We start from the raw sequence: 15,879 nt of genomic DNA on the forward strand, positions 1-15,879 counted from the left end.
ATATATCTACAGTATTCATAATTCATTTGTATAATATAAAATTGAATGAAATGAGGACAGATGATTTGCTGTTAGATTTTGCAGGCAACACGAATACTTATTAATCACAAGTTTTAATGTTATGGTGAGAATTGTTGCACAAATCTAACGAATTCCAGAATGATTATGGCAGGCTCTCCATAAGTAGTGAGACAAGTATGAGAATGATGAACTCTGTTGAAAAATTCTTACATAAAACAAATCTTAAAAATAAAAAGTGACCTCAAGCAAACTAAAGTAGAATAGTATACTCAATGAAATCGTGTATAGAGAGTTTCTAAACGCAATCAATTAGATGGAATTAACAGGCTCACGTTATTTCTGGTTTTAGTTATACAACTATATACAATTGATGAGAATGCCAAACTTTAATTGTTGTCACCATTATTACAATACATTATAATTTTGACCTTTTATTGTTACCAGTCATACAAGTCCCAGCCTAATTACCACTGGTACTTGGACTGCCCAGTAAGCTCTGATATGATATTTGACTAAAATTTGACTTCTGAACGCATTTGATTTGTATGCAACGACTAAAAGTAGAATTAGTCAAAGACACTACAAAATCTAAATCCATTTATGAGGCAACCCTTGATTGGGCCAACAAAATGTGATGCATCTTTGGAATATAAATGAATTGAAAAATATGATGACAAGATTCCCTGATTAAACTCATTAAAAGCATCTCGACGGAAAGGTTTCCGGTTTCAATCCTGGACATAGAAACATCGATATTTTCTCTGGGTTTGAGCTGAGAGTTGAATAAATTATGATGTAACATCAGCTGCAATGCCTCCGCGAAGAAAGAACAACACTCATTCTCAGTATGCTCATAAAGCATAAAATACCCATTGTTTAATAAAAAGGCATTCCCCCAATATCGAAAATATGTTCCATTAACTGTATCCTTTCTCACTTTGTCTTCGTGACATCTAATGAAGCAAATAATGATACCCTTTATGAAAAAGTTATCAATGTGAGAGAGGATTAGTTTCACCGGGAGAGGATAAAGTTGTCAAAAATTGATTTATTAGTTAGTTGACTGATTCAATAAATAGTATATTAATAGATTCAGTAATTCAAATATATTTTATGTTACATATTTATTAATTAGTTTAGTAAAATATTGTGTTAATTCAACGACTTAAAATTATAAATTTTTTAATAAAATAATTTTAAAAATTAATTAAAAAATAGAAAAACAATTTATATTCTAATTTTTTAATTTCTCTCTATAAAATTTAATTGTGTTGATTTAACTTAAGTATTTTAAAAAGTAATAAATTTGTGGGGAGGGAAATGCGTCAAGAGGCCCAATCAAGGGTTTGATCCATTCGATAATCATGCAAACCCTCGAACTGTGTATTGTATTGAGGATTTCGGGGACACCACGGGCCAGATTCATCAATCTCTGGCGGAGCTGAAGCACTTGAGGCGTAACACGTTCAAGGCTCAGATGAGCAACGTGGAAACGTGGATGAGCGCGGCGCTCACCAATGAGGACTCCTGTCTCGACGGCTTTCAGCCTGCCAGTGGGAGGGTTAAGGCCATGGTCACGCCCCGCGTGCAGAAAGTGAGTAAATTAATCAGTAATGCCCTTGCCCTTGTCAACAAATTCGCAGCCACTGGAGAAGAATTTGAGCTCGATGTCTGACAGCAGAAACCCTCACGGAGTTCTTTGATGTCGGTTAATATATATTTTCAATGTTAATAGAATTTGCGTATTAGAGGTTTCTCGCCATCTGTACCTTTGACGTTATGCGAAATTTAGCATATTTTGAATTGTAAACTATATGCTAGGTTGATATATGAGCTCGATGTCTGACAACAGAAGCCCTCACGGAGTTCTTTGATGGCCCTTGATATATATTTTCAACGTTAATAGAATCTGCGTATTAGAGGTTTCTCGCCTTCAGTACCTTTCACATTATGCGAAATTTAGCATATTTTGAATTGTAAACTATATGCTATGTTGATATAAAGTTAGTTATAATTGATTCTCGCTGGAAAAAAAAAAAAAAAAAAAAAAAAAAAAAAAACCCTCGAAACTGTGTAATACAGTTTTTGGAATTCAGTTCCAGCGGAGCTCAATAATGGAATTTTGGGCGTCACTAAAATATTTGTTAATTCTGAGATTATGAACCCTCGAATTTGAACAAAATGAAAGTAAATTCAAAAACAACAATTTTAACACCAGATGGATGAACGGACATAACTGAGCAATAAATTCAAAAACAATAATTTTATCAACAGATTGATGAACGGACATAAATTCGCAGAGGAGATAAATGGTCTTTTACGCAGAGACAGTGATGACGGAAATTATTACACCAGATTAAAATTTTGCACTTCAATGAAGTGATTTGCAGCTCAAATTAGAATGTTAGGCGAGTCCAAATAGATGTTAAAATTCACCAAGAATTCGCAGGCTTCAGATGTACTAACCTTGCCAACAGCAAATCTCGATAACCAATGGCCAGCTCCTCCAGGTATTGAACGTCTCCTCTGTTCTGTTCGCCGCGGAGTGCTCAGGAATGGTTTTGCAGATAATGTTCTGTTCGCCGCGGAGTGCTCAGGAATGGTTTTGCAGATAATGTTCTGTTCGCCGCGGAGTGCTCAGGAATGGTTTTGCAGATGAGCTGGCCGGGACTTTGAAGGCCGGAGGAGGTTGGTCCCGTTCGTGCGTGAGGTAAATGAGCTCTCCCGTCGGTCATTAATCCGATCTGAGTGGAGGCCACGCTCTCCCGTCCGTCATCAATACGATCTCCGTCCGTCATCAATACGATCTGATGGGAGGCTGCGGGCAGGGTCGCCGGGGGTTTCGATGGGCAGCCGGAGCGGGATGCCGGAGACAGATAAAGTTTACGATGCATGGTCCGATGATGTATGGTCGATGATGCTCTATGAGGCTGTCAGAGGGGTACCTCCATAGCATTAACTTTGCTATGGAGGTGGAAATAGGACTCGCCTCTACGGCGAGTCCCATCACTCTACCGAGTCCCATCACTCTACCATCTGGTTCCACCTGTATTGCCACTTCATGCTACCACCTGCCTAGCGTCCACCTACAAGCTTAGACCAGGGAATCCAGATCTGATGATTTTCTCAAGCTTTTCCTTGTTGCACGCCTAGAGGCTCGGATGCCTAGATGCAACCAACTTATCCGAATGTATTTGGTATTCAACTTTTAAGCTAATGTGATATGCGACAAAGAGCTCGAATGCCTCAATACATCCCCAGATCCATGAATGTCTGGATACCTTAATGCAACTCTTGATGCACAAATGTCGGGATATATTTGAGGAGGCTTGGGTGCATTTCAATGGTTTGGATATATTTCGAAGCCTAAATATATTGAGGGCTCAAATGTCTAGATGCCCTAATCCTTTACAGAATTGATTTCACTTCAAATCCAATTTCTTCATCATTCCATAGGAGTTCACCTGAGTGCCATATACTGTTGGAGAGCTCTTTGAGAGGCCTATCTATCCAACCACTTTTCCTAACTAACTACATTTACAAATTATAACTTTCACTTCAATCTTGAATGCTCAACAAGCTATTCACACTAACATCACAGATTCAACTATCTCTCATTCTACTGGGCTTTGACACCAATGACAACATATGTGTAATAGGACCATGTCGTATTGAATGCTAAGATCAACTAAAATGTGTGAAGTATGTCATGGTAGTGCATCTTTAATTCACCTTGGAAGTAGTGTTTTGTACTAAGTTGATTGAAAAAAGACCAAGTATGCGAGGATATGGAAGTTGGGAAGTTGGGTTTAGGATGGAGTGTAAGTGTTAAGCGAGGTTTAGGTCATCCCACTAACCCAACTTTTGGAAAAAGACTAAGAAGGAAGTGGTATATCAGGATGAGGATATGTGAATGAGGTGGTAAGTTGCCTTGTAATTCCAACTAAACGAAAAATGGCTAAGGAAGGATTTTTTTTTCTTAAAAGAGGTATTTGACACTATGAACCAAATAAAAGCATAGTATGGCTAGGTTGTTTGGATACATGTATAAAGGACATGGAAACATAAAGACTTGAAAGGATTTATTGTTGATAAAAAATATTGATCAACAAGCCTCCAAATTAAGATATATCCAAACTCATACCTATAAAAAGTACCACAAGGATACAATACACAAGATAAGTCCATAATTAGAGACTTAGTAAATAATAAATAGAATATGAATGCAATAACAAAATAGAGCATAGGCAAACAACACAAATCATAATATACAGATATATATTTAGGATATAGTTTTGCCCAACATTATTTCAGTCAAATGTTTGACCCTTTTATGTGTCGAAAGATAGTTTTGACTATTGTGTAAGTTTAAAGGAAATTAGGGGAGAGAAGGGAAGAGAAGGGAAGGTGGGAAGAGGTGATTGAAGAGAAGAAGAAAGGGGAGAAAAAAAGAAGAGGGGAAGATCAAAGAACAGGAAGAGAAGGAAGGAGGACTTGAAAAACAAGATGAGGAGAATAAGAGGAAGAGAGACGAATGAAAGAGGAGGAGGAAGCAAAGTGGAAGAGGAAACAAAATTTGGGGAAAAAGAGGAAAATGAAGGGCTATTTGGGGAAAAATTGGAAGAGGAATGCGGAAGGAAAAATAAGACAAAGATTAAGTGGGGGGTAGGAAGGGTGGTGGCGAGTAAGGTAGAGAAAATGAAGAGGAGGGGAAGAAACATAAGATGAAGAGTGGGAGGAGGATGAGAAAGAGAAAGAAGAGGGAGGGAGTAGGTAGAGACAAAGATGAAGAGGAAGAAGGAGGATTTGGTGGAAAATATGAAGAGGAAAGGGGAGGAAAGAAAAAAAGGGAGGAAGAAGGAGGACTTTGAAAAGAAGAAGAGGAGATAGAATATGGGGGGAGGAGGAGGATTTGGGGAAAAAGATAGAGAGGGAGGAGAAGGAAGAGGAAGAAAGATAAGTAAAAGAGGAGGAATAAATAAGTCCACTCTCCTAAACCCCTCAATTATTTTCCATTTTATGTTTAGTTTGTCTTAATTTTTACTAGTGAAACACCCACCCTGGGAAAATATCCCCCTAAATTCATAAACCCAACCCCAAAGACCCATTGACTTTCAATATTTTTTTTGAAATCCCAAATTGTGCATTCAAATACCATTCCAAACCCCCAAAACAAAAAACAAACCACATTAAACATAATCAACTACGTAATCTCAAAGAAAAGATTTGGGAAAAGCTAAAAATAATGAGAGATTCTTATCATTGATCCAAACAGGGACCCATTAAATCTTTACTAAACTCAAATGTTGTCCACACACTATTCAAATAATAAGTCTCCATATGGTCTGGATGAGAAATACTCAAAAATAAAATGAAAAAAGTGACTCAAGTCATTTAAAACAAAAATAGATGGAATGAAGGCATCCCAAACTTACTCATGTGCCCATTTTTCACACATTTTATGTTGCAAGAACTTTTTTGCCTTTTATTTTTGTTTTAAATATATGATGCAAAACTAAACATGCACATTGTTTTCATAAAATTTGTGTACAATGATGCAAAATGGTTTTATTGTAAGAGTGAGAATAAATGAAAACATCAAAATAAAATCAAGATATTGGGTAGAGGAGAGGGGAATGGAAAGGGACAAGGTGAATTTTCTGAAGTATCCTCTAATGAAGAGAAGCAATTTTGAAATGAGATCTATATTCTTATTTATTTCCAAATTAACATTCTTAATTATTTTATTTTCTTTAAATGGGTGCAAAACACTTCTTTCTAATTAAAATCTGCATTTAAAAAAAATATTATTTTGTAGGTGCTCATATCCACCAGAAAAATAATATTTGAAAGAGATTTTTTCATGATAAACATCTTATGTATAAATTTTGTCTAATAAAATAAATAAATTTATCAATATTCAAATTAAGATAATCGTAATATAAATTATTAATACAAAATAATAAACACACACAAATTTTGATATAAAAAATTGGCTTAGTCTAACCTATAAATGAAATGACTTAAAATGTTTAATTTATAGAATTGGAGTGTCATAGGGATTTTTCAGGGAGCTGAATCTTTTTATGTATTTAAAAATACATTTTAAACAACAAAAAATTACATTCTTTCTTAAAATTGTTTTATGGTGAAAAAGCCTACTTTGTCTATAAGTTAGACCGCACTTAAAAAATTATTCCCATTTTATTCCCCTTTTATTAATTGATAAAGAGAAATGTCTGTGATAATCCCATCACCATTATAAAGATGCACTAATTTTAAATCACAAAATCAGAGCCTAACCAGAATAGGGTTTCTTGACAAAATGTTTGTTTGTGTGAAAGCTTGTAAATTAATGCCATGTAGAGTTCTGTTCAATGAGGAACTACCTTTTTTTGTTCGGTTTTCGAAAATGCTATTCTAAAACGCTGCAACATTGATATTTCAAACTTTCTATCGTTTATTTTATATATAATAAATCACCGTAGCACAATTTAGAGGCATAAGTCCAATTTAATATCATCTTATGTTTTATATTTTGTGTTGCCCAGGAGTCTTCAGCTTATTTTGTGTTGCCCAGGAGTCTTCAGCTCCTCCCGACCGAACTGGAGGATAATCGCTCCCAAGATTCTCCGATGCGGTCCATAGTGGACGGCCATGATAGGTCCACGTAGGTGCGTATATTACATCTATCTATCTCCCCCTATCCTCGATCGGGTTTTTTTTCTCACGTGGTGGTCTGAATCTCCGTTTATAATTTTTATTAATCACAATGAAAATGAAAATGGTAATACAATTCAGAACAGGCGTCATCCTCGGCCTCGCTTCCCATTAACACCAAGCAAATAATAGTGATGTTATCACTACTCATGGCGACTGCTCCCAGTTCCGCCATTAATGCCGAAATTCTGTCACTCAGCAATTTTACATTCAAGTGCAGTGTGCCCTACAGATTAAAGAACCATGTGCCAAGTACCCCAATTAATTTCATTGGCATTGATTCCACTGGCACTGCCAGGAGAGTTTTCTGCAAAGGGCTCTCCTGGGAATACTCTAGTTTTGGCTTTACCTGCAGAAGTAGTAGAAGCTTAAACAGGTTAAAGTGCCGCAGTAGCAATGACGACCAGCACGACAAAGGTTTTAAGAGCGGGTCCGTTTCTACTACTACAGAAGAACCACCTCCGTCTGAAGACCGTGACTCTCAAAAAGCCGAATCGGACTCCGAATCCACTTCTGCTAGCAATTCGACGGTATGAATATAAAAAATGTTATGTTCATGCCTGTAAAAATAGATTAAATTTGGATTCTCAGAGTCATTTCTTAATGGTATATTAATTCATTAATTTGCAGAGGCAACCCTATATGCTAATTTAGGTTACAAATTTAGAGTAGAAGTCGGTGAAAAGTTTGACTAAATGAAGTGTATTTTGCCGAGCTGTAGAATAAGTCACAATCTTTCTTTTGTTCCGAAGATGGCAAAATCTATTAGTTGTAAATCCGCATAAAGTGTATTTTGCCAAGCTGTAAAATAAGTCACAACCTTCTTTTGTTCCGAAGGTGGCAAAATATATCATAACTTAGCTGTCAATCTGCAGTGAGCACAACCATCACTGGCTGCTATCTGTGATGGGTCAAATCATCACTGTTATTCAAAGAAAGCTATGCTACCTGAAATGACCCACTGCTAGTATGTAAAGAGACAAACTATCACTCTAGCAGAGACCTCCTGGTCTTGGACCATTAGCCTGGTTCCTTACATTTGATGGAGACAAACTCTCAACTAATCATATGCTGTTTTAGGTCTTACTCTAGGACCAAAAGTTGGTTTCAGCCTAGAATTCACAAGGAAGTGAATATCCCTTGTGGTCATTAAGGCCAGCTTCAGTGGGGTCATGTGCTTTCTTGTAGCATTTAGCCTTAGTTCCATACAGAAGACCAAATGCTACCCCTTGCTGCAGTTTAACCTTATATCCAAGGGGAAAGTCACAACCTACTATTGCACAATTCTGGAAATTTGGGTGGTTTCATATATATATATATATAGATATAAATTAAATTTAGCAAGGTAAATTAGATGGAATGGGGGAATATTAATGTGGAATGAAATCCCAACACAGGAATATGCCATTGTAGTATGATAGCTCGGCCCACATGGCATGGCACCATAATCACAGCCATGGTAGTGGTAGAGTGAGGAAATATGCTATCACATCAACAAGGGGACTTGCACCCCAAAGCTAGATTGGCAAAGTAGGAAAACCACTTAGAAACCTTTGTATCTTGACCTTCTAATCTTTAATACAACTCACATATCTCAACAGCTCCAAAAATTTCTTTGCATATTCTTCCATGGTCATGTTCTCTAGTTTGAGTTCAAAGAATTCTTGCGTCTTCTTGTCATAGTGGTGCTTAGAGGATTACTTTTTTTGGAAGTACTTCTTGAATTATTTCCATGAGATTCTCTTCTCCTTAATGTACTTAACTTGTCTGTGCTGCTCCCACCACATAGAGGATTTTCCTTGCAAATTATATATAGCAATTCTGGCTTCTAAATTGGATGAGTAGTTATGCAACTGAAAGTACTTTATCCTTAGCAACTAGGATTTAGCATCCTCTCCCATCTTGTTTGGACCATCAAAGAATGGTGGCTTAATTTTCCCAGGCTCTCTTTGTAAATTATCTTGTTCATACCTCCTCCTTTGATGTTTGTCTAGCGATACTTTTGGGCTACTCTATGATTCTTTGGATGCATACAGCCCCGTAGTTGAATGTGTTGGTGAGTGATGGTGCCTTTGAGTTCTGGTAACACTTCTTCAGTGCCTGAATCTTCCCTATTTTTCTCTTTTTGAATGAACTCTACCTTCTTCCCCATGCCTTAAGCTTGACCCATTCTTCATTTGGGTCTGCAATTGATTCAAGCTTAGCACTAGCTGAGTGTCTAACTGATTTTGTTTGTCTTGAGCCCTTAGCATTCTATTATTATCAACACTATAACTTTGCACCTCCATCCTCAAGCTCATAGTTTCTATAAGCTCTAATGGCTCAATCATGACTATAGGGATCTTGCCTATCCTCCATGTTATCTTTGCAATGGTACTCTTCGATGTTGATCATAACTTATCCTTGCTGGAGCATTGACTCTTCAAGAAGTGTGCATTTAAGAAAAATTGTTAATCACACGTTAATTCTAGGTCTATAACATTTTTTTAAAAAATTCTAGAAATTATATGCATTTATTAGTTTTGCCTATTAAGGCTACAAGTCTCTTCTTCTCAAGTTTTGAAGTTTTGAGCCATCAAAATTATTCTTGTCTAAATTAGCCTTGCAATGGTTACACCCATACCCAGTTTTGGGCTTCTAAATAGGATGTTATGGCTTTATACAATGCTTTCTTCTACTGGACATTTTGTCAAACACATATCTTGCAAGGTACATTTTCCCAAACTTTTCATAGAGCTAACTCTGAAATTCGGGCACTTCTCATTTACACCTCCATAAGCTATTCAAATGCTGTAACAATTTTCCAATCTAGTAATTGCAACACTCAGTTCAATATTTGCAAGCTTCAAATGCTATTTTGCTCAATTATGCTCACGGAGAAATTTTGTCAAACACTTGTCACACAAATTGTGATTTCTTTATATATAGTTGACTTCTGGACCATACAATGCCAATGTTGCAACCAATAGTTCTGATGCCATATTGTAATGTACCCAATGCCCTTTGTGCACTTTGAGGATATGGGGTACTCTTTTAAACTACCCAAATTCACACCAACTTTTTGTCTGTGATGGCAAAATTGATTATATGAACTAGCTGTATAATTCAATAGTGGAAATAAAGCTACAAAACTTTTAACCATCAATTTCAAACTTAACACATGCATGCAACTTTATAATAATTTCAGCCATGAATAGGTAAATTAAAATCATGAGCACCGAACTGCACAAACTGGATTTAATGCTATACATAATAGAAACCACAATAACATTGTATTTCATAACACAACTAAGTAAACCTATCTTTCTAGGCAAATAATCCACTAATTGGTTGCAGGAAGACGTTCCACCCAACCATAGGCTCTTTGTTGCACTTAACCTCTTTGCAACAGAGGCTCACCTTTGAGTCGAAGCTATGAATCCACAAGGGTAAACTCTTCCTATGGCTGGCACTAATTCTCTTCTCACAACCCAATTCCTAGGTTCGTAGTGAATATTAACTCCTACAACAATCTCAATCCACAACCTTCTTTCCCCCTCATCCTGCACAGCATAAGGAATGTGATCCCCTTATTTGCTCAGTAGTCCCTCAAGCCATCCCACTTTTTTATAGGGCTCTAGCATAGGTTGGCCAAAAGTTCTCATTGTTGGGATTCTAGGGATTATCAATTGTAGTGAATTTGTTCAATGACACTAATTATCACTCCGTACAACCACAATTCTCTCATAATTTGTAGTTGTAGCTTTTTGTAGTTTGATTATAGTAATCTTACAACAATTTGCTTAGAGAAAGGTCTCTCGATTCCCCTCAACAGAATAATAGTTTGCATGGTAATTTTAATTCCCGATAGTTTGGAGTCTTCGTCAATTTGAAGGACATTCAAAATGTTCAAACTTCCCTCTAAACCTTCAATCAAATGATAGTTTGTTTGCATGGAAGAAAGGTAAAGCTCAAGTTGCATGTCATGAAGGGGCCGTGTATCCTTATAGAGACCCACACACCTCCTTCATGCACTAATCCTCCCATGGCTTAATGAAACAATGATTAGTTAATAATCAAGGGACATAATTAAGGTTGCAAAGACTCTGGGTTAAATCACTTACTAAGGTCCTTTTTGTTAGCCTACTTAAGCCCCCTTGTCTTTCTCCTCTTGTGGAGTCGTAGCCCTCCATTCCTTTGTCCTTCTCTTTTGTTGTTGGTGATGTATTTTTTTTTTATTATCATTCAATGTACAATCTTACATATCACATAGTTTGACTTTTAGCCATTCACCATATATATACACATTATTGAATTATGAATCAAAACTGAGGTATCACAACAAGGATTTTACATAACTAGTTCAAGTATATTTTTAGGTTATGTGAGAGGATGTGATAGGGTTTAGAGGGGACTTGTGAATGTTGACACCTAATCCGAAAGGATTGGGATTATTGTAAATAGTTTCAGTTGTGAATTAGAGAAAACCAAGAGACCTTGGAAATGGAATACCAAGAGTCTCTCCACTCATGTATATATTCATGATTTGGCTAATGCAATAAACAATTCATTTGTGGAGTTACTTTCCTGGCCTGACATGGTATCGGAGCACAAGCCCATAATTAGTCCCTTTCTGCCCTTGTAACTCCTATTTTTCTTCCATTATTCTCTGTCTAGAATATTTTGTCCTCTGTTTGCTGGTGAAAACGATGATTTTTTGTTTTGCTGTGCATTACTCATGTGACTGGTTGTGTTGAATTGAAGGCCATATGCTATATCTTCCTTCTGGAAAATGCATTTTGGAACTATGTTGTGCGTGTGTTTTAATGGTAAAAGCCGTGAATGCTGCGCTGGAGGATGTTAACTTTGTTGCTGTGCTAGAGTATGATAAGGCCATGATCTCAATACTATGTTGAATCGAACCTCTCCTGTTCAACCTGAGATCCGACGCTGTCTATGTAATCTAGTATGTGTAATCATCAATTTTTGAAGACTGTAATCTAGTTTGCGTAGTGTGGTGCGGTAGTTGAATGTTGTCGTATGTTGTGGAGATTTGTGTTAAATTGTATACACTTGCACTTGTGTTAAACTCATTTGGAGGGCCCGACCAGGTGTGATGTTTTGAAAATTTATTCTTATTAAAAGACCGATATGTGTATGTGGAAGATTGCGCTGGATTTGGTGGTATTTTTTTTGAATACTTTGAACAGGTCGTATTCCATTCATTATGAGATGAATTTTTTTAATGGGGCCGATATATATGTTGCATGGTATATTGAATGGCTTATGGTGAATGGTCGTAGGTGAATTGTAATATTGTGTTGAACCTTATTTTGTTCATATATATTATATTGAGAGGTTGGTTAATATATATTGCTTCATTTATTATATTGGGACGTTGGTTTATATACACATTTGAAAAGTCAAAGATTATTTGAAGCATGATGTATGGAGGCATATTGATGATCTTTTTGAAGACATAGCCAAACAATTTTATTACAAAGACATCAATCTTTTGTTGCAAGTATTATAATTATTTTGAGGCCAGATCAAATTTTATGATGCATTCACTTATCTCTATAGTTGGAGTGGTTTTCTCCGACAAAAAGAACTACCATGAGTGGTCCAGGAAGATAAAACACACTTTGATTTTCAATGAGTTGTGGAAAGGAGTTTGTGAAGGAGAAGGAGCTAATCCTCCTCAGAAGCCCACTTCTGACAAAGAGCTTGCCATTTGGGAAAACAAGAACAACAAGGCCTATGCCTTGATTGCAACATCCATCAATGAAGAGGTGAGTCGTCATATTACTCCTTTTACATATGCTTTTGGTGCTTTAAGGAAGTTGAAAGAATTATATGACTCTCACTCCAAGCTTGAATTAGTCCAAGTTATGATCAAACTTTTTAATTTAGAATTAAAGGATGATGACCCTTTGGCCTTAGCTTCTAAAATAGGAGCCATTATGCATGACATAAAATCCACTGGTGTTGAAATAGATGTTCCTCTCACTACTTTTGTCAAGGCATTGTATCCTACTTATTCCCATTATCTTGAGTCATTACAAGCAAGTGACAAACTTTCAGAGATTTCTTTTGACTCTCTTGTGGACAAGTTTGTTGAAAGAGAGAAAGATTTTGGGAAGAAACAGACAGCTGCTTAGTCTTCTGAAAACGCTGCATGCCTTGCACAAAAAGAGAGGGACATGATTTTTCTAGAGAAAAGGTGGCCGAAGAGGACGAGGAAAGAAGGATTTAGAGGAGGGAGGCTGACATTTCCAAGGAGAAAGGGGGCCGACATTTCAAAGGAGAAAGCTCTGATCTTCATTGCATACGGTGTAACAGAAATGGTCATGATGCTTCCACACGTAAGCACTCATGGGACAGGATTAGATAGGACAGGGATGAAGAAAAAGGAAAAACATTAGATAAAGGGAAAGGAAAAGCACTTGAATCCGCTCATTATGTTGTGGCACATTGCAACATTGGAGTAACTAAAGACCTATTTAATGCTTCACTTGTTTCATGGAAAGATGCTGGGTTGCTTGATTCAGGAGCAACTTGCCACATGACTTTCATAAGAGACTCTTTGAAGAATTCACTGACAATGTTGATGGAGCAGTCTACTTTGCATATAAGTTAAAACTCAAGCCATCAGGTTCAAACTGCTTGGTCTTCCAAACTTTCTTCTACATGATGTTCTATGCCTTTCGGAGTTGAGGAGAAACTTGTTGTCTTTGGTCCACATCCGCCAGTAAGGACTCTCCATTCACATATTTGATCGCAAGGTTGAGGTCAGAAAAACATCAGATCAGCCACTTGTGATGATTGGGATAGAAGAAGAAAGATTATTGAAGCTGCAAGGAACCTCTCCTCGTGCACAAAACTTTTGATACACTTCTCATTATGATGAAGGTACACTTCCATCAAGCGTTTTATGGCATTCTAGATTTGGACATTTGAACTATGACAATCTTCATTTGTTGAAGGAAAATGGTGTTACTGGTTTGCTTACAATTCCTACAAAACTTAAGCAGTGTGATACTTATATCTTAGGAAAGCACAACAAACAATCATTTCATGATTCCCATTCTAGAGCACATAGAAAGCTTAAACTCATTCATTCTGATTTGTGTGGCCCTATGCCTGTTCCTTTTGCAAATGGCAATAAATACATGATGACATTAATGGATGACTACACCAGAATGTGTTGGGTGAAGAACAAATCTGAAACTTTTGAAACATTCAAGAACTTTCATGCATGGATTGAAAATGATGAACAATCTCATATTGGCTCTATTCGTACTGATAATGAAAAATAATATACTTTAAATGAATTTGAAATATATCTTCGCCAGCATGGGATCAAACATCAAATAACCGTGCCTTATAATCCCCAACAGAACGAAGTAGCTGAAAGAATGAACAGGACAATATTAAATATGGTATGCTCAATGATGTTTTTCAAGAATGTTAAGTTGATGTTTTGGGCTGATGTAGTTCTATGTGTTGTGTATATAAAGAATAGGTGTCCATCTCATGCTTTCAAAAACAAGACTCCTTATGAAATGTGGTATGGCCACATTCCTTCGGTGAGGCATCTCAGGGTTTTTGGTTCCACCTGTTATGCCTTGATACCCAAGGAATAGAGAAATAAACTCGGTGCAAGGAGTTGCAAATGTATCTTCTTAGGGTACTCAAATACCTCCAAAGCATACCGTCTCTATGATGAAGTAAATAAGAAGTTTATAATATCTAGAGATGTGATATTTTTTGAATCTTCCAAGATTGACAATGTTGTTGAGCGACAACTTGATCGCTTGGATAGATTTGGACATGCAAAGTCTTTTCAAGAGTTTGATAATGAGATTCCACATCTTGAAGGGGGGATCCCTATACTGGATCAATCTATGGAATCTCCTTCTGAAGCACTTTCTCCCCCTCATGAAGCTCCAACCACTTATCAAGAAGACACTTTGAGTGATGTGATTGAGAGAATTGGAGGCTAAATCCTGATTCAGCCCCATCTCAGAAAGGTCCTCCAAAATGGCTCACAAAGGCACTTGAAAGTGTTCGTCCTGATGAAGTTGGAAAGATAGGAATAAGAAGCTCAACTAGACAAAATGGAGGTGATGTAGACAATATTGATTCACTGGTTGATATGGATGTTTCTTATGATTGTTGACTAAATTTGTCTACAGATTTCAAACCAACTTCCTTCAAAGAAGCCACTTCTCATGATGAATCGAAAGAAGCGATGCAAAAAGAATATGATGCTTTGATAAAGAATGGCACCTGAAAGCTGGTTGATCTTCCATTAGGAACTAAACGAATAGGTTGCAAGTGGGTCTTCAAGAACACGTATAAAGCAGATGGCTCACTTGACAATCATAAAGCCAGGCTTGTGGCAAAAGGTTTTGCACAGACGAAAGTGGTTGATTATGAGGAGACTTTTGCCCCCACAACAAAATGGGCTACCATTTAGACACTATTTGCCTTAGCAGCTCAAAACGATTGGAGAGTCCATCAAATGGCTGTAAAAACTGCTTTCTTGAATGGATATCTGAAAGAGAATGTTTTTATGTCCCAACCAAAAGAATTTGTTGTGAAGGGTCAGGAACACAAAGTATGCAAGCTTGTAAAATCCTTGTATGGCCTCAAGAAAGCGCCTCGAGCATGGTACCAGAAATTGATTAAGCATCTTCTGAAACTCAATTTCAAACATTATGATCTTTGAGGATGCAACTTTGTTTGTCAAGAAAGTTGGCAAAACAATTGTATATCTTGTGGTGTATGTAGATGATCTTCTGATGACAGGGAACAACGAAAACTACATTGCATTCTTAAACAAAGAACTGAGGAAAGGTTTTGAAATGACAAATTTGGGCTATGTTGACTACTATCTTGGTATTGAAGTAACCCAACATCCAAATTTTATATTCCTCTCTCAAAAGAAATACATCGGAGATCTGTTGAAAAAGTTTTGCATGGCTGAGTGCAATCCTTTGACTACTCCAATGGAACAAAATTTAAAGTTCACATCCACTGGAGGAAAAGAATTCGAGGATGCAACAAAGTAAAAACAACTCGTAAGAAGTCCCAACTACCTGACTACTACTAGACCAAACATTTCTTTTGATGTTGGAATCCTCTCTAGGTTTT

General features: G+C 36.9%; 1 protein-coding gene across 1 annotated transcript in view; it reads left to right on the top strand.

Annotated features, from left to right (window-relative positions):
- The first annotated feature begins 6,537 nt into the window (after positions 1-6,537).
- The window catches only part of LOC149182300 (uncharacterized), a 54,438-nt gene continuing 45,096 nt past the window's right edge, over positions 6,538-15,879 (top strand). The window contains exons 1-2 of the mRNA XM_089418493.1: positions 6,538-6,695; positions 6,823-7,271. Coding sequence (XP_089274619.1) covers positions 6,876-7,271 — 396 coding nt within the window. The 5' untranslated portion in view covers positions 6,538-6,695; positions 6,823-6,875. The remainder of the gene's footprint in view (positions 6,696-6,822; positions 7,272-15,879) is intronic.

Source organism: Pinus tabuliformis, chromosome 3_2 (genome assembly GCF_031772625.1).
Source record: "Pinus tabuliformis cultivar Carrire ecotype Pingquan chromosome 3_2, CPIR1, whole genome shotgun sequence".
Classification (NCBI taxonomy): domain Eukaryota; kingdom Viridiplantae; phylum Streptophyta; class Pinopsida; order Pinales; family Pinaceae; genus Pinus; species Pinus tabuliformis.